The sequence below is a fragment of the Podarcis melisellensis genome (genome assembly GCF_964234715.1).
Source record: "Podarcis melisellensis genome assembly, chromosome: 2".
NCBI lineage: Eukaryota > Metazoa > Chordata > Lepidosauria > Squamata > Lacertidae > Podarcis > Podarcis melisellensis.
In genome coordinates this window covers 115,477,543-115,496,213 of record NC_138529.1, presented here as the reverse complement: position 1 = coordinate 115,496,213, position 18,671 = coordinate 115,477,543, and the positions used below count along the sequence as shown (strand labels likewise).

Sequence of the window (18,671 nt, the reverse complement as noted above, 5' to 3'; positions counted from 1 at the left end):
GAATTTGTTCATTATTATTTTTTCAAAATATAGTCCGGCCCCCCACAAGGTCTGAGGGACAGTGGACCGGCCCCCTGCTGAAAAAGATTGCTGAACCCTGCTCTAACCACTACCCCACACTGCCTCTGCGAGAAGGTTCGGTCTTATTCGGAAGTTCATGATGAACTAAGAAAGTATCGCGACAGGTGGTACCGTGTGGTCCTAAAGTTACATTGCTAAGCTTGTGCATTGGCTATTTAAAAGAACTAGTGTTTATTTCATTCCTGCATTGCGTTGGGGGGGGGCGAACCTGAGCTTGCTATTGATTTTTATTGCCCCCCTTGGCTATGCCCATGACAGCAACAATTAAAAGCCCAGCACTGAAAAGCAGCAGGCCAGTCTATGGCAGGGCATGTGGCTGGAAAGAGTCTAAATGCAGCAAATTCAGGGATATAAATGCAACAAATAATTAAAACTCTGGCTGGCAGAGAAAGCTCCTCCTTCTCCTCGCTCTGCCAATCTCCTTGATCCTTTTAAACTGAGCTCTTGGCATGCTGCAAAGAGTTAAGTCAACAGAGGCTGTAGTTGCTAGAGAAGGGCCGGAAATCTGTGGGTTTTCCTTTCTTAAAAGTGTGTCTGTGTGTGTGTGTGTGTGTGTGGCTGGGGGGTGGAGAATGGGAAACCCTCCAGTCTCTTTCCTGCTCCACCTTCTCCAGGAGGAAACCTGCCTTTTGAATCCCCAGCCACGGTTTGCACTGCGTTGCTTGGCTGATGTGCAAAGGAGTTTTGCTCTGGATTTATTTCTGCTGCATCTCTGGAAGGGAGGTGAGTTTTAAAGGGGTGGGTGCAAGATCAGAAAGGGGGGGGGAGGAGAGACACCAGGAGAAGGAGGTAATGGGCTGTAGGGACCAGGCACCCGCACCCACCCACCCTCCAGTCATTTAAAAAGCAAACAAACACCTAGATGCATCTGTGCAAATTTCACCTGCCACAACCAGCTTCTGCTTGGTTATTTCATGAGTTTCCTGCATCCACTATGTGCTTTGGAGTCGTCGTCTTCTTTGGCGATCTCTCGTAGCCGAGTAAGATTGTCTTCCATGAACACAGTCTTAACAGTGAGACCCTAAGTGACTGTGGAGGCCAATTCTGGATCCACACGTCCTTCCACAGTGGAGACATTGGTTTCTGGGCAGGAGTTGATCACGGTGAGGGTTTGCCAAGCGTGCCTTCCTCTTAGCGTGTTTCTCCCTTGCGTCCTGAGTTTGAGCATCAGGAATCCACACAACATGGAATAGTCCTACGAAGCTGATGTTGAAGTATCGTTGCTTTGACACTGGCGATCTTTGCTTCTTCCAGCACACTGACATTAGTTCGCCTGTCGTCCCAAATGATGTGTAACATTTTTCAGAGACACCGTTGATAGAATCTTTCAAGGCGTTGGAGATGGAGTTTATAAGTGGTCCATGTTTCACAAGCGTACAGTAAGGTTGGTAGTACAATAGCTTAGCATTTCAGTTTCCCTGCAAATGTCCTGGTCCTTAAACACTCTATGTTTCAATTGGGAGAAAGCTGCACTCGCAGAGCTCAGGCAATGCCAGATTTTGGCATTGATGTCAGCCCTTGTGGAAAAATAACAGCCCAGGTAGGAAAAGTGATTGACACTTTCCAACGTTACACCATTAAGTTGGATTTGTGGCACTGCAGAGGGGTTGTTGCAGCACTTTGTGTGTGTTTTTGGATTTTGAGCGACAGGCCAGGCTTTCCACAAGGTTCTGCGAAGATACTGGTTTAGAGGTCATCCTCTGAGTGTGCACTCACTACGTTGTCACCAGCATACTGAAGATCTATGACGGAAGTTACGGTAACCTTACTCTTTGCTTTCAGCCTACTCAGATTAAAGAGCTTTCCATCTGTTCAATACATGATCTCTACCCTTTTGGGGAGTTTCCCTTCAACAATGTATAGGATCATGGTGATGAAGATAATAAACAGAGTAGCAGCTGGGGAGAGCAGTGCTCTTGTGTTCAGGTCTTACTTACGTGTAAGAACAGGATGCTGGACTGGAATGGATCCATGGCTGTGTCCTCCCTCCACTGTCGGAGGCAGTATACTGGGACTTGCAACAAGTGTGTAGAGACCCATCTTAACACACTTTAATGCCTGTCTTAACACTGGCAAAGATGTCACCCTTCCAGTTTTACAATTTGGTGAATTACATTTTGAGGTATCTGTTCTGATAAGCAACAATAGAAAATACATCTTAAAAGAGAAGACAACTTTTAATTGTTAACTGGAGTATTGTTTACTATTTGAAATATTGTAACTACAGTATACATGCATGCATACATGCATCCATACACTGTTTTATTTATTTCTTTTTTTAAAAAAATATTTTTATCAACATTGTTTTATTTCTGTGAAATTATTTTTATATACCATACAGTTTATCCCATACAAGTTATCTCATACAATTTATACAGTGGTACCTCAGGTTAAGAACTTAATTTGTTCTGGAGGTCCGTTCTTAACCTGAAACTGTTCTTAACCTGAAGCACCACTTTAGCTAATGGGGCCTCCCGCTGCCGCCGGAGCACGATTTCTGTTCTCATCCTGAAGCAAAGTTCCTAACCCAAGGTACTATTTCTGGGTTAGCGGATTCTGTAACCTGAAGTGTATGTAACCCAAGGTACCACTTTATACTGCTTGACTGAAAAAACCTCTCAAAGCAATGTACAAAAAGAATAAAACTAAAAGTGATCAGTAAAAACAGCTAACAGCAGTTAAAAGCAGCTGCTTAAAACATTCAAATAATAATAAAAATTAGCTAAAAACAGATTAAAACACATGTAAATAGTCTACATACCTGGGTAAAGGTAAAGGGACCCCTGACCATTAGGTCCAATCATGGCCTACTTGCCTAAAGAAAAATGTTTTCAGCAAGTCCCAGAAAAAGTACAGTAAAGGAACCTGCCTGATGTCAATGGAAAGGAGTTCCAAAGTGTCACACTAACAGGTCAATGGTTATTATATATATATATGTTCTGCATATATCATATTAATATATGAATAAAAATTAAAACAAACCAAAAAACCCATGTCTCTTTCTCTAAACAGGCCCATCATCTGTGAGTGCAGCTTGTTTGAAGGGCAGAGGTACGGTGGAGACACGAGCCATTTATCCGAAAGTCTGAAGTTATAAGAAGGCGAGGAAGAGTGGTGTGAGGCTTGACTTGCGATAAGGCTGTCCCGTTGCTCGGGAAAGAAAATGGCCGACCAGCAAAGGATTCTGGGAGGCCAGGCTGCTCTGGATGAAGACCAAATGGAGGAGGAGGACCTCACGGGCCCTGAACAAGTTGAGGGATCTGGAAGACGCGGGAAAGCACCTCACAGCATCCTTCATCCCGGGAGCGTGAGGAGACTTATGAAGAGGATAACGATCCCCCGGGTTAAAGAGGAGGCAGAGGAGGGCCTGCTCCAGAGCCAGGGGTCCGAGTGGCTGGAGTCCCCCGGGGGGAAGCAGGCCCCTTGCTCGCAGCCGACAGAGCCCGCCATGCCCTGGGGAGACATCAAGGCCTTCCTGGCCCACTTTGAGGGGGCCAGCGAGGCCAAGCAGTGGGCCACCCGGCTGGGAGAAGCAGCCGAGGAGGGCTTGGGCGTCCCCAACGCCCGAGAGAGTTACGGGAAGATGAAGGCGGCCATCTTGCGCGGGGAGGCCAGCTGCAGGGAGTGGCAGCGCCAGCGCTTCCGTCTCTTCTGCTACGAGGAGGCCGAGGGACCCCGGGAGGTTTGCGGGCAGCTGCGGGATTTCTGCCACCAGTGGCTGAAGCCGGAGAGGCGCAGCAAGGAGCAGATCCTGGAGCTGGTGATCCTGGAGCAGTTCCTGGCCGTCCTGCCCGTGGAGATGCAGGGCTGGGTGAAGGGAAGCGGCCCGGAGACCTGCGGGCAGGCGGTGGCCCTGGCGGAGGAGTTCCTGCTGAGGCAGCGAGAGGGCGAGCGCCAAGAAGAGGAGGTGAGGCTGCCGAGAGGGAGAGGGCAAAGCCTGAGAGCTGCTATTGCTCCGTACAGAACAGTATTGCTCTGCCCCTGAAGTTGTGGTGCTTCAGACATGCAAGCTGGGCTGCCTTTAGCTCAGGGGTTGGGAACCTCAGGCCTGGGGGCCACTCACAGCCTCTGCTTGCCCCAGGCCACCCCTTCACTGCTCCTGCTTCCTAGTACAGTGGTACCTTGGGTTAAGTATTTAATTCGTTCTGGAGGTCTGTTCTTAACCTGAAACTGTTCTTAACCTGAAGCACCACTTTAGCTAATGGGGCCTCCTGCTGCTGCTGCACCGTCGCTGCGCAATTTCTGTTCTCATCCTGAAGCACAGTTCTTAACCCGAGGTAATATTTCTGGGTTAGCAGAGTCTGTAACCTGAAGCGTATGTAACCCGAGGTACCACTGTATTGTTGTGCTTGTTGTCTTCTCCCTACCTCAAGAGACATTGGAGTGTGACGACCTCGGGGCTGAAGCCTAGGTTGTGTGTATGGATGCCCTGGGCTGCCCAGACAATATGATTATTATCATTATATATTCATTCATATCCAGCTGTTTTTGGACTACAGCTCATTCAAAATACAGTCATACCTCAGGTTACAGACACTTCAGGTTGCGTTTTCTCGGGTTGCGGACCGCCGAAACCCAGAAGTACTGGAATGGGTTTATTTCCAGGTTTTGGCAGTCGCGCATGCGCAGAAGTGCTAAATCGCACTTTGCGCATGTGCAGAAGCACTGAATCACAACCTGCGCGTGCACAGATGTGCTGCTGTGGGTTGCGGATTCTGCGGGTTGCAAACGTGCATCCCGTTCACAACCCAAGCGTCCACTGTATGCACTTCTCTGAGTTTTGCCATACAGTTCTCTGGCCAAGTGGCATGTACAGAAATGCATATGTCGGGGTAAAGAAGTATGCATAAAAAGTAGTGAAAATAACAGCCAAAAATGCATTATATTGTTGTGGGGGAGGGGGGAATGCACTGCAAAAAAATGTGTATTTTATGCAAACTTGCATACAAAAGTGTGTTGTGGTATCTCGTCCAGAAAAATAATAATAGCAAACTGCCAAAGGAGAGTGAAGAGCTGAACTTACAATTAGAAAAATGGGGAACTGAGAGGAACTGTAATTGACAGATTTGCCCGTCCTTACTGTTGGGTTCTTGCTGCCTTTCCAGGTCTTGGGGCTGTTTGAGGAAGGAGCTGGGGATTCCCTCGAGGGTGAGCAGATCCTGTTGGATTCCAACCAGACACAGCTGGACAGTGAACTTGAGCAAGAGAGCGACCCAGCAGATGAGAGCATCTGTGGTAAGTGCAGTACGTGGGTTAGTCTTCCCTTTGTGTTGCTTCGAAACCTGCCTTTGCAACCATGAAAGGTAGAGACTTCCTTTGCCCTGCTGGGCAGAAACTGAGCCCCAGGATCTTGTCACTCATACAGTTCTCTCTTTGGATGTTGTCTCTAACAGGTGACCTTGAGGGATCCAGTGAAAACGAGGCTTCTGTGGGAAATCCAAAACAAACAGAGATTGGTGGAGCCTTGCTCAGAAGAGAAAAATGTGTTTCCCGGCACCATCCAAAACCAGGACAAACTTCCAAGAAATGGCTTAAGACAAGGAGGAAGCAGGAATGTAGCCCAGACAAAAGATCAGATGCCTCTTTCCTTGGAGTAGACGATGTCAAGGACACCCCAGCAAGGCCTGCGTCCGAGAAGGTGGAGCCCTGTGAGGAAGAAGGGGGCGATTTTGGTGACGATGCGGACTTTTTAATCGATGCCGAGGGCAAGCCCCACAAACGCTCAGAGTTTGCGACGTCCAGTCAGAGAGCTGAGTTTATGAAGCATCGCGCGGGAGCCCAAGGGGCAAGTGAGAAGATTTGCTGCTGTTTGAGCTGCGGGAAAAGCTTGCACTCCGATTTAAGCCCAGCTGAGCACGAGCAAAGTGACGCACGGGAAGAAGAGGCTTGCAGATGCTCAGACTGCGGGGGAAACCTCGACAGGGGCTCGGCACTTGTTAAGCGCGCAATAATCCATGCAGGAGAGAAGCGTTACGCGTGCTTAACCTGCGGGGAAAAGTTTAGCCTCTATTCGAGCCTCATGAAACACAAGCGCACCCACGCTGGAGAGGAGATGTATGCGCCCTTTGAGGCCGGGAAGCGAATCTGCCGGAGCGACAGCCCTCCTTCCGTGACAGAGAAAACTCTGGCGGCAGAGAAGCCTTACACATGCCCGACTTGTGGGAAGAGCTTCAGTAAGAGTTCCGGCCTCCGTTTCCACAAGAGAATCCACACCGGCGAGCGGCCTTACGCGTGCGGGGATTGCGGGAAGAGCTTCAGCCAGCGGTCCAACCTTATCCTGCACCAGAGGACCCACACCGGGGTGAAGCCTTTCCGGTGTTCCGAGTGCGGGAAGAGCTTCCTGCGCAGCTCGGACCTGGTGAGGCACGAAATCACCCACACGGGAGAGAAGCCGTACACGTGCGCCGAGTGTGGCAGGTCCTTCGGCCACAACTCAACGCTCATTGCCCATGAGAGGACCCACACGGGCGAGAAGCCGTACAAGTGCTCCATCTGCGGTAGAAGCTTCCGGCACCACTCGGGCCTTATCAAACACGAGAGGACCCACACCGGGGAGAGGCCGTACGCCTGCCCAGCTTGCGGGAAAGGCTTCAGCCAGAGCTCAGGCCTCACGCTCCACATGAGGACCCACACGGGAGAGAAGCCTTACCAGTGTTCGGCTTGCGGGAAGAGCTATAGCCAGAGGTCAAAGCTTACCAAGCACGAGAGAACTCACCTGACAGAATAACTTTACATTTTCTCATTCAGGGGGTCCGGGTGTGAGGTGGGCAGAGGTCGGACCTCAAACCTCTGGTCTGTGGGGTGCTTTTGGGGGGAAACATCAGTTACATGTGAGGGCTGCCAAACAGTGGGTTCCGTTAGCAAACCTGATTGTGGGCGCATCCCCACAGCAGTGCCATGTGGCACATTTTGACCTGTGTCCATGCCAGGTGTTGCCAAACAACACCCACAGGAGACAGTGTGCCCTCCTGAGGCACCTATGGAAATAAATAAATCACCTCTCAAACATCCACAAGTTGAAAGGGACCCTGCCCTCCCTACTCAGTTCCTGCCTGCACTGTCTCAGCCCCTCCTACATTAAATGCGCCTCTTTATAGCTGCCCACATTTCATTAGGCGCCAGGGCTTCAGAGAGATGTTCTGAATGGGAGAGAAGAGCAACTACCTTCTCTATATAAGTGGTGGCAGATGTAGGCGCCTGTTTTTTCTTGAGGGGGAAGGTGCATGCCTGCATCTTTTTGCGGCCCTGTCTCTTTTCCTGCTCTTGTGGATGTGCCCGCCATTTTGTGCTTTGCCACATCCTCACAGCAGCCATTTTGTGACAGATGCCGCTGGCCGTTTCTCAGAATTCCACTGGCCCAAAAAATGTGGCCGACCACACGCTATTGTCCTCATCAAAATGCTATCCTGTGTAATTTCCCCCTTAATTGAGACGTACTGTTGCTGTGGAAAACCTGTTGCTGTGGAATTTAATCCAATAAATTTAAAACAAACAAAGAAGCTGTAAAAAGAGATTAAATTGGGCAGGGAGGAAGGGAACGTCATTTGCTTGAGGATGACATGGTCAAGATATTGTGGAAAATGTGAACAGTACCAAGTCCACAATAAACTGTGGAAGTTAATTGTGTTTCTCAGGGCTTCAGCATGAATTGTGGGTGGTCCTCATAGACCCCAACAACTCAAGTGTCTCCCATTTGAATGTTTGTTCAAACCACAAGCTATTCCACAGCTTTTGTTGTTGTTCCAGTAAGCGAGGTGTTTGCTCTTTATTTTTCTAATCCCAACTTGTCTTTTCTGGACCCCCGAACACTGATTTTGACAAGGGTAATGTCAGTCCAGCTCACACACAGTGAGAGCGCTACTATGAGCAGACTCCAGCCCTTTTGGGAGGCTAAAAAATGGCCCCTCCTCAGGCATCAGCACCATAGTCTGCTGAGCACAGAGAGCATGGTAACTCCAGCCTCCCTCAGCTGATTGGCATGCACAGTTTTTCGGGTATTGTGATTTTATGAGGGAATATTTACTTAGACCTGCAAGTGCCGTCAGGGGGTACTGGCACCCGCAGGCCCCACTCTGGCAACCCCTGAGGAGTGACAAATCCAGAAAACATTCCAATTAAAGCAATTAAAACATTATTTTATTGGTATTTAATCTTCATCAACAATAAGCAGAACAAAAGAATAACTACAATAGATTCTGACTAAACATCAGGAAGAACGTTCTGACTGTAAGAGCTGTTTGACAGTGGAACAGACTCCCTTGGGAGGTGGTGGACTTCTTCCGTGGAGGTTTTCAAGCAGAGGTCGGGTGGCCATCTGTCACAGATGTTTTAGCTGAGATTCAGGGGGTTATACTAGATAACCCTTGGGGGGTCCCTTCCAACTCTACAATTATAGGGTTCTATGCTTATTCAAGCACGGGTGGCGCTGTGGGTTAAACCACAGAGCCTAGGACTTGCTGATCAGAAGGTCGGCAGTTCAAATCCCCGCGACGGGGTGATCTCCCGTTGCTCGGTCCCTGCTCCTGCCAACCTAGCAGTTCAAAAGCACCTCAAAGTGCAAGTAGATAAATAGGTACCACTCTGGTGGGAAGGTAAACGGCGTTTCCGTGCGCTGCTCTGGTTCGCCAGAAGCGGCTTAGTCATGCTGGCCACATGATCCGGAAGCTGTACGCCGGCTCCCTCAGCCAATAAAGCGAGATGAGCGCCGCAACCCCAGAGTCGGCCACGACTGCACCTAATGGTCAGGGGTCCCTTTACCTTATGCTTATTCAAAGGTTAGCTTAAATTTGTCACTTCCAGTTCCCTTACATAGGCTGTGCTTTGGTGCTGAAAGTAAAGAACAGCTAAATGAGCAAGTGAGGAGGCAAAATTCATAGCTGTCCCTTAGCCTGGTGGTTTTTTGGATATGCCGCTGGCGGATTATGTCCAAATTACACAGAGTTTGTGAAAATAATGAAATTGGAACAATTGAAAAAACAAACAAACATTTTTTAGAAGGCCATTACAGGGACAGGGTGTTGTTTTTGTTTGCTGTAATGTTTCTAGTATATAGAAGTCAAGCATGGAGATGTGGTTGGGGGGTAAGAAATGTTAACTGTGGGCTTCAAAGCCAAAGCAATTTTGGGTTGTGGGACCAGTAAGTCAGTTAACCAGCAAAATGCACTTTGACTTTGCAGGTCCCACCCTCTTCTTCTGATTTTAACATTGCATTTTAACATTGCAGCAACTGCTTAATGCACAGGTCAACGAGGTGCGGGAGCCCTGCCTTTTTTGGCAACGAGGCGCCTTCAAAAGGAGGAGCACAAATCTCAATCGGACAAACCTACTGGGTGCGTTTTAATCGATTCGAGAGGGGTGGTAGGTTTGAAAGGGTTAAGGGTAAAGAAAGATAAAGCGCGCCGCGCCTCGCTTCCTAGAGCGGCCCTGAGAATGCGTGGGCACGTGGGTGTGCACCGATTCGTGCTGAAGGTTCCTTCCTGTTCCGCCTTCTGGACCCGCCCCCGCCCGCCCTCCCGCTGTTGGCAGAAGTGGCACCTGGAGTTCAGCTGCAGCAGCGACCTTGCAGGGGTCGCCCTCGAAGGAGGTGAGAGATGCGCGGAGCCTCATCGGGGTGGGAAGCGAATTCAGCATTATTTTTTCCAGGCCGAGGTGAAGAGTGGAGCTTTTTATTTTGCAGTTTCCCCTTAGTTTGGAGTCCCAAAAGGACCTGCAGATTCGGTTGGTTGGTTGAAAGCCACTGCGGTGGGGGGGGACAACACACATTTTCTCTCTTTCCCACCCCACACCGTTTCCCTTTCTTTTTAAAGATAGGGTGGGGTGGGTTGCTAATAATAATAATAATAATAATAATAATAATAATAATAATAATAAATTTTTATTTATAACCCGCCCTCCCCAGCCGAAGTCGGGCTCAGAGCGACTAACAACAGTAAAAGTAACGCAGTTTACATAAAATCACAATCAATTAATAGAAATGCATTCTAAAATCAATTCATTCTAGAATTAATTCAGAATCAAATTCGGAGTGTAACTTTGGAAGCACAGAATTGGAAGGGGTCCCGAGGGTCATCCAGTCTAACCCCCTGCAATGCAGGAATCTTTTTGGCCAACATGAGACTCGAATCCACAACACTATACCGATCATTTTTTTGACCATCTAGCTGAGCTGGCTGCAGCTCTCGTAAGGTTTTGGGCAGGAGAAATTTCCAGCCTTTACATGGAGATGTCGGGGATTGAAACTGACAGTTATTGATGACTATGCTTGGCTATGCTTGGAGGAAATAATGCTTCTGAATACCAGTTGCTGGAAACCACAGGAGGTGATCGTGCCCTTGTGCTCTGATCCTGCTTGCAGGTTCATCTTATTTCAACATCCTCAGAGCCTCCCTCAGAGTGGAGACCTGGAGAAGGACCTTAGAAGAAGATCTAAAGGTCTGGGTAGGTTCATATCAGGAGACACATTCCAGAACATATTGGGGTCCTGAGCTGCGTCAGCATGTAAGAAATCTGAGTTTGTAAGAAATCTTTTATAAAAAAAAACATTTACAATATACAGTGCAGCTGTTTGCAGAAGTATTTTATATTCATTAAGAGTGAGAGAGAAGGCTAAGGGATGTCTAGCAGCCCCCCCTCTAGGGCCCGGGGGGGGAGAGAGTGCAGTCTCCAAAGGCCAGTTGATTGCCAAATGACTGATATTTGTGGAACACAGTTTAATATTGCAAACAGTTTTGCCTAATAACTTAGTTTGGAAGATACTGATTTGATAAAGCTCAAAAGGAAGGTTTGGACAATTATAAAAAAACACATTTGTTTTCAAATAGGGGCAAAAATGTGCTGAGGCTTTTCTTTTTCTCACAAACAGGGAGAATTGGGCTTGTCCTGAGCTGATGGCATCACTGCCATTCCTTCCCAAAACTGTGACACTGCAGAAGGTTGTATCGGATCAGCCTGTTGAATGAGCATCAGGGTGAGCATCAAACTCATGGGCTGTGGGACGGCGAAGACTTCATGGTGGGCTCTTCTGAGAGCAGCTGTAAGCCTGAGGAAGACAACGGTTGACTTCAGAGATGTCTCTTGTGGAACGAAAGAGGGTGTCAAAATGGGAGTCGGCAGGAAACCAGGACCAAGATGTGCCTGAGAAGTCAGGAGCGAAGGTGGAGGAGCTGGATGCAAAGGGCCGTGGGTCAGGGGACCGAGCGGAGGAAAAGCAAGAGGGGAAGGAAAACCCTCAAATTATCCAGTGTGGAGCCACTGAGGACTTGCTGAGATGGCCGCTGCTCCCTCAGGTCAAGCAAGAAGCAGATGACAAACTGACTGAGCACTGGGAAGCCCAGTGGCAAGGATTCTTGAAGGCCACACCATCCCTTCGCTCGACACTTGATGACCCGCCGTCGTATCCGCCATGGAGCGACTCGATGGCCTTTCTTGCCTCCTTTGAGGGAGCAGCTACCGTTCGCCGCTGGGCTCGAGGAGAGTGGGTAACCCGTCTCTCACCTTCCTCCGGCAGAGAAGCGGACCGAGCTTCCAGCCCCCTGAACGTGGCCCAGGTGGGGTCTTCCGGGAAGGGTAGGGAAGCCTTTGTGGGGACAGAGATGCAGGACCCACAGCTGTGTCCGCAGAAGGCCCAGGGCCTCCGGGAGGTTTGCTGCCGACTCCGGGAGCTTTGCCAACAGTGGCTGACGCCCAAGACACCCATGGAGGAGCAGGTGCTGGAGCTGGTGATCCTGGAGCAGTTCGTCTCCATCTTGCCGCCGGACATGCAGAGCTGGGTCAGGGAGCGCTGCCCAGCAGCGTGTGCCCAGGCAGTGGCCCTGGCTGAGGCCTTTCTGCTGAGGTGTCGAGAGGCCGAGAAGCAGCAGCGTGAGGTGAGCATCTCTTTTTATTATTTTTATTATTATTTTTATTGGTTTTCACATTACAATACAGATGTACCCAAGCCAACACCATTTCTGCCCCATTCCCCCATACATTCACATTTCTATTTCCTCAATCCATATATTATTCTTTTCTCCTTCCTCCCACTTCCCTCCGCCCCCACTCGATTTGCTCCACATTATACAATTTACAATAATCTTTGCATTCTACAATCTTCTCAAATCACCTAGATATTCTTATTATCTTTCCTTACTAATTTTTCTTCCATCCAGTACTTCACATTTTAATCTAGGCATATTAGCATATCTTTTTTTTGAGCAATATATTCATCAAAACATTTCCACTCCTTTTTTTAATTTTTGATTCGACTGATTTCTTATTATAACAGTTAATTTTGCCAAAATTAAATATTCATTTAGTTTACAAATCCATTCCTCCTTTGTGGGTAATAGTTTGTGACTTCCATGAGGTGAGCATCTCTTGCCCCGATGGAGGGAGGACTGGCATGGGCTGCAGAGCAGATCTGAAGTGTCAGAAGGCAGACTTCTGGCGGGAGAGGGCAAGGATGGGTGCTGAGATGGTGCATGTGTTCACCCCCCATCTCCCTGCAACTGGAAGGGCTGTAGCTCAAAGGCAGCACATCTGCTTTGCATGCAGAAGGTTCCAGGTTCGATCCTCGGCCTTGGTGGGTAAGGGCTGGGAATGTCTCCCCCCTCCAACCTTGCAGAGCCACTTGCAGGTAGACAATAGTGCAGGTAGACCAGGGGTCAGCAAACTTTTTCAGCAGGGGGCCAGTCCACTGTCCCCCAGACCTTGTTGGGGGCCAAACTATATTTTTTTGGGGGGGGGAAGAACGAATTCCTATGCCCCACAAATAACCGAGAGATGCATTTTAAATAAAAGCACACATACTATTAATATAAAAACACCAGGCAGGCTGATTTCCGGACTGTCCGCGGGCCGGATTGAGAAGGCGATTGGGCTGGATCCCGCCCCCGGGCCTTAGTTTGCCTACCCATGAGGTAGATAATGCTGAGCTAGGTGAACCAGCAATTGCGTGGCTCAAGATAATGTAGCTTCAAACATTATTTCATATTCTATGCTACTTTAACTATCTAGATCTACTTTACCTGTAAAGGTAAAGGTAAAAGGTAAAGGACGCCTGGATGGTTAGGTCCAGTCAAAGGCGACTATGCGGTTGCGGCGCTCATCTCACTTTCAGGCTGAGGAAGCCAGTGTTTGTCTGCAGACCGCTTTCTGAGTTAAGTGGCCAGAATGACTAAACCACTTCTGGTGCAACGGGACACCGTGACAAGTGCCAGAGCACACGGAAACGCCATTTACCTTCCTGCAGTAGCAGTACCTATTTATCTACTTGCACTGGCATGCTTTCAAACTGCTAGGTTGGCAGGAGCTGGGACAGAGCAACGGGAGCTCACCCCGTCGCGGGGATTCGAACCACCAACCTTCTGATTGGCAAGCCCAAAAAGCTCAGTGGTTTAGACCACACAGTACAAGAGTTACTTCCTACATAAGGAAAACAAGTGAGGCAGAGCTACAATGCGCAGAGTGGTTTAAATATCAGTCCCTCTTTTTGTAGCTGTTTGAGGACAATAGAGGGTTTCTTAACAATGCTCAGCACCCCCAGAAAACTACAGTTCCCTGGATGCTCTGGCGTCATATAATTCTGCTTTAAATGCAGCGTGCAGATGCGCCAGAGTGCAGTGTGTGTTGGAAACCAGCTATTAGACCCATTGCTGCCCAGCTAACTTGTAATGTTGCTCGCAAAGGCATTCACATGGGTGACTTTGGGAAGGGGCGCATGTGTCGGTATGTGTGCCGTCTGTGCGTGCGCACGGCATCCAGCCCTTGCCTGTAGCTTTTCCCTTTTCAGCCCCGCCCCCCTGCACTGAGGCAAGACCTTCACTGCTGCTGTTGCAGGTCCCGGGGCTTCTGGAGACGACAGCTCTGAACTTCTCAACGGCTGAGTGGACGCTTTCCAACATCTGGCAGAAACACCTCAGCAGAGGGAGCAAGCTAGAGGGGGACAGAGATGCCGGCTTGCTGGGTAAGGAGAGAAGCATGGTATTGGCAGTAGACAGCAACATTAATAATGGGATTTCGGTGCTGGCTCCTTTTAAATAGGGAAGTTAAGATTCTAGTCCTTCATGCTGTCTTCCTTGGGATGTTATCAGGTTCTTCTTCCTGCCACTTGTTGGGAAAGGGGCTCTGGATTTTTATTTTTATTTTTATTTTGTACTGTGTTTCACCCCCCCCCCCTTCTTCCCAAAGGAGCCAAAGGCAGGAAACAGTGAGTGTTAAAAAAGAATTTTAAAAAATGATAGATAAAACTTTATTTGTATCAGCCAATGGCCATAGCAACAGTAAAACATTACAGTATATGCAGAAAAGGAAATTTGATATATGAGCACAATTTAAAAATCATAGAACTTCTTTAAAGTGTCTTAAAAACAATTGCAGCACATGCACACTGGGAAGGATCTCTGCTGAAAAGACTGGTTGGTCTTCAGCAGACAGCAAAAAGACAGCAGAGATGGGAGGAGATTCCCCCCGCTACACTACAGGCCTGATTCCTACATTGCACAGAACAGAACTTATAATAAGGTGGCATTTGCAGTAGCCTCCCGCCCCCTGCAGAATACAGCAATCAATTGAGAATATAGGAATGAAAGGATCTTTCAGGTATCCTGGCCCCGAGCTATATAGATAGCCTTTATACACCCAAGCCATGTGAGTTTTAATCTGTTTTTAGTCTCTTGCTGTTTTAATTTTTCAAATGTCTTCGATTGCTATTTTTCTTTGTTTTGTTTTTTGTAATCTGCCTTGGTAGAGAATGAGAGAGTTGTATTCCACGATCAAACAGCTCTTAACCGCCAGAAAATTTGTCCAGCTGGTGGTTTTGGTCTTGTTTTACAATCAAGAAGTGGATTAATTTTATGAAATACAGTGGTACCTCGGGTTACAGACGCTTCAGGTTACAGACTCCGCTTCAGGATGAGAACAGAAATCGCATGGCAGCCAGAGGCCCCATTAGCTAAAGTGGTACCTCAAGTTAAGAACAGTTTCAGGTTAAGAACAGACCTCCAGAACAAATTAAGTTCTTAACCTGAGGTATCACTGTAAATAAACAAACCAGCATCTTGAACTTGGCCTAGTAGCTAATTGGCAATCCATGTTGCAGAATAAAAAGGTAAAGGTACCCCTGACCGTTAGGTCCAGTCACAGACGACTCTGGGGTTGCGCGCTCATCTCGCTCTATAGGCCGAGGGAGCCGCCATTTGTCCGCAGACCGCTTCTGGATCATATGGCCAGCATGAGTAAGTCGCTTCTGGCGAACCAGAGCAGCGCACGGAAACGCCGTTTACCTTCCCACTGGAGCGGTACCTATTTATGTACTTGCACTTCGACGTGCTTTCAAACTGCTAGGTGGGCAGGAGCAGGGACCGAGCAACGGGAGCTCACCCCGTTGTGGGGATTCGAACCGCCGACCTTCTGATCGGCAAGCTCAAGAGGCTCAGTGGTTTAGACCACAGTGCCACCCGCGTCCCACATGTTGCAGAATACATCCACACAAAAAAACACTGCCCTACCCAGGGCTGGGGTGCATTTCTCCTAGGCACAAGGTATGACTCACGTGCCAACTCTCTTTTATTTTTACCTTATTCCAGGTGGGTGGCGAAGCGAGGATGAGAAAAACCACTTACTCAGAAGAAGCGAGCAGATGACAACACTGAGACAGGCCAAGGAGAACGTGGTCCAATGTTCTAACCAGGGGGATGCCCTTAAGAATCTGGACAGGCCAGAGAGGAAGCAGGAGCCCCTCAGAGGGATCAAGCCCAATGGACTGTCCCGCTGCAGTGGAGCAAAGGACAATGGCGACCTCAGCGTGGCTGGGACTCTGCAAGGACTTTCCAAGGGTGAAAGCGAGGACCTCTCGAGGGTGTGTCCCAACCGCCCAGCACCCGAGGGAGTGAACGCCGACGTGAAAATATACAACTGCGCGGATTGTGGGAAGAGCTTTTCCCGCAGTTCGAACCTCATGAGCCACCAGAGGACCCACGCGGGCGACAAGCCGTACAAATGTTCGGACTGCGGGAAGGGCTTCACCCGCAGTTCGAACCTGATCAACCACCAGAGGACCCACACAGGAGAGAGGCCTTACACATGTCTGGACTGCGGGGAGAGCTTTTCCCGAAGCTCGCAGCTCATCAGCCACCGCCGGATCCATACGGGCGAGAAGCCGTACCAGTGCGCCGAGTGCCGGAAGTCGTTCAGCTTGCGCTCCCTCCTGATCCGCCACCAGAAGATCCACACGGGCGAGAAGCCGTACCAGTGCGCCGAGTGCGGGAAGAGGTTCATCGAGAGCTCTGAGCTCATCACCCACGAGAGGACCCACACGGGCGAGAAGCCCTACAAGTGCGGCGTTTGCGGCATCAGCTTCTGCCAAAGCTCGAACCTCTTGGCGCACACCCGGACCCACACGGGGGAAAAGCCCTACCGGTGTGCCAGCTGCGGGAAAAGCTTCAGCCGCAGCTCGAACCTCATTGTGCATGAGAGGACGCACACGGGCGAGAAGCCCTACGAGTGCTCCTACTGCGGGAAAGGCTTCAGCCAGAACTCCCGCCTTCTCAGCCACAAGAGAATCCACACCAGGGAGGCCATGTGAAAAGTGCTCTGCTCTCGGCTCGCGAGAGAGGGAGAAAAAGCAAAGCCAGGCACGTTTCGGACAAATGGGGACTTCGAAAACTCCGGCTCTGTTAGGCGCAAGAATGTCTGTGCAGAACGGAAGCGGGGGAACCTCTGGGAGCTGCTGAACTAGAATTCCCATTGTCCCTTCTCCCTGGGACGGATGGGAGTTGTAGCCCAGCACTGTTTAGAGCAGTTTCCCAAACTTGGGTTTCCTGCTGTTTTTGGACTACAACTCCCATCATCCCTAGTTAGCAGGGCCAGTGGTCAGGGACGATGGGAACTGTTGTCCAAAAACAGCTAGAGACCCTGGTTCAGAGGGCTGCTGTTCCTGATGCAGAAGGGCATGGTTAAGAAAATAGTTTCTGGTGGCTGTAGGGAGAGATTGGGTAGGGATTTTGATGCTGCAGAAGCTGAGCTCTTCCTCTGCCTTGTCCCAAGGATCCTGGCTCTTCATCCCCAGATTGAGCCTGATCCGAGACTTACTCTGAAGCAGAGGTTTCCAGTCGCCCTCTGATGAGCACTTCTTGGACTGAGACGTCTTACGAAACTCATGTACCGTTTTGGAGTTCCTGCTTCCACCGGGTCGGCGTGCGATGGTTATTTTATTTGCCCCAGTGCAGTTACTTGAAATCTGCTTATGGCTTTGCTTAATCTTTTTCGTTGCTGCTTTTGTCCTGCACGTGCTTGAGTTTGAGATACTTGAAACAATTTAATAAAATTCCAATGGAAAAAATAGAATAAGAAATGTTTATAGTACATTACTTTCCCCCCCTCTCTCTCCTAGTCAATAATGTATTGATGTAGGATTAGATTCAGGAAGAAGATGGGTGGCTCAACTAGAATTGGTCGGCTCCACTGGTCATCGGCTCTCCGGCGCCACCTACTGTCGGGCTCCCTGCCCTCCACCCTATCATTCTCGATGGACATCAGCCGCTGCTGTTCATCACCATTTCTCCCTTTTTTTTGCTTCCAACGGTGGCCCTTTAAAAGGGTTAAAACCACAGAGCAATGATTCCCAGAGAAGCCAAGAAATTTGAAAAGGAGGAGGGGGCGGACTCTAAATACTGCAAAGTCCCTTCCTCCTCCAGCTCCTCCTTTATAGAGAAATGATAGCATTCTCATCCAGGCATTTGCAACACCCACGAAAACAAACCCCATTATTCTGTTCTGCTACTGTTTCCCAACCTCTTTCCCTTTTGTCTCTTATAACAGAGGGCATACCCACAGGTGTAGTTTGTGGATGAAATTCATTCTGCTATACAAGTCTTAAAGGGCCAGGGGCTCCAGTCACCAGTCTGAACAATACTGCCTCCAATTGTTGTGTTCTTTCATACAATTAAATGCACCTCCATCTAAATAATTTTTTTAAGCTGCACATGGCTGGTACTCTTCCTATTAACATGATAGCTTTCTTTGTTCAGGTAATTTGTTTTAAATAAAATAATATAAAATAAAATATGCCCTAAAAGACAGTCTGAAATTTTTGATATTATGATATTTAACAAATGCATTTAAGTCCCGCCCAGGGTACTAATTGTACAGTTCAGAAACAGCATGATAATAGCTGTAGCTTTTCTCGAAAAGTAATTGTTATGTACTGAGTTGAATAGGATCCAAAAGGCAGCATTCTGATTGGTCCTAGAACAATAGGATCCAGAATGCAGCAGTCTGATTGGTCCACAGGAGCCACCCAATCCAGCTCCAGGTGGAAATGAATCTGCAACCTGATTGGCCTACAGGGGAATTCTGGAATTAGCCAATCACGTGGGGCCCATTGTGTAAATAATGTATATAAAGCAGACATTCTGGGGGAACTTCCATTCCTCCTCACCACTATGAGCTGAATAAAGAGCATGAAATCCACTCTCAACTCCAAGTAAATTTCAGTAATCAAACTCCTGATTTATTCCTCGTTCTGCACCTGTAATATGTGCAGTTCCAGCACTTTGGCTACCGGGAGGCTGAGGGTCCCCACGAGGTCTGCAGCCCCCTCTGGTTCCTGTGCT

The 18,671-nt window shown here is 48.8% G+C and overlaps 2 protein-coding genes across 5 annotated transcripts; both read left to right on the top strand.

The window, feature by feature from the left end:
* The first annotated feature begins 297 nt into the window (after positions 1 to 297).
* On the top strand, positions 298 to 7,869 carry LOC309364475 (uncharacterized protein). Its single transcript, XM_081901843.1, has 4 exons — positions 298 to 804; positions 3,094 to 3,988; positions 5,187 to 5,316; positions 5,475 to 7,869. Exons 2-4 carry the CDS (start codon positions 3,245 to 3,247, stop codon positions 6,806 to 6,808), a joined length of 2,208 nt encoding a protein of 735 aa, XP_081757969.1. The 5' UTR covers positions 298 to 804; positions 3,094 to 3,244; the 3' UTR covers positions 6,809 to 7,869.
* A 1,711-nt stretch (positions 7,870 to 9,580) lies between these two features.
* Positions 9,581 to 17,410, top strand: LOC309364583 (uncharacterized protein). 4 transcript variants are annotated; one of them, XM_081902200.1, is made up of 5 exons: positions 9,581 to 9,664; positions 10,461 to 10,578; positions 10,943 to 11,945; positions 13,897 to 14,023; positions 15,645 to 17,410. In XM_081902200.1, exons 3-5 carry the CDS (start codon positions 11,148 to 11,150, stop codon positions 16,640 to 16,642), a joined length of 1,923 nt encoding a protein of 640 aa, XP_081758326.1. In that variant the 5' UTR covers positions 9,581 to 9,664; positions 10,461 to 10,578; positions 10,943 to 11,147; the 3' UTR covers positions 16,643 to 17,410. The 4 variants fall into 4 exon arrangements, with proteins under 4 accessions (XP_081758326.1, XP_081758328.1, XP_081758327.1 ...); XM_081902201.1 differs by lacking the exon at positions 10,461 to 10,578 and adding an exon at positions 10,242 to 10,400 and having other exon boundaries at positions 9,589 to 9,664; XM_081902203.1 differs by having other exon boundaries at positions 9,595 to 9,664; positions 10,461 to 10,518.
* The last annotated feature ends 1,261 nt before the right edge of the window (positions 17,411 to 18,671 follow it).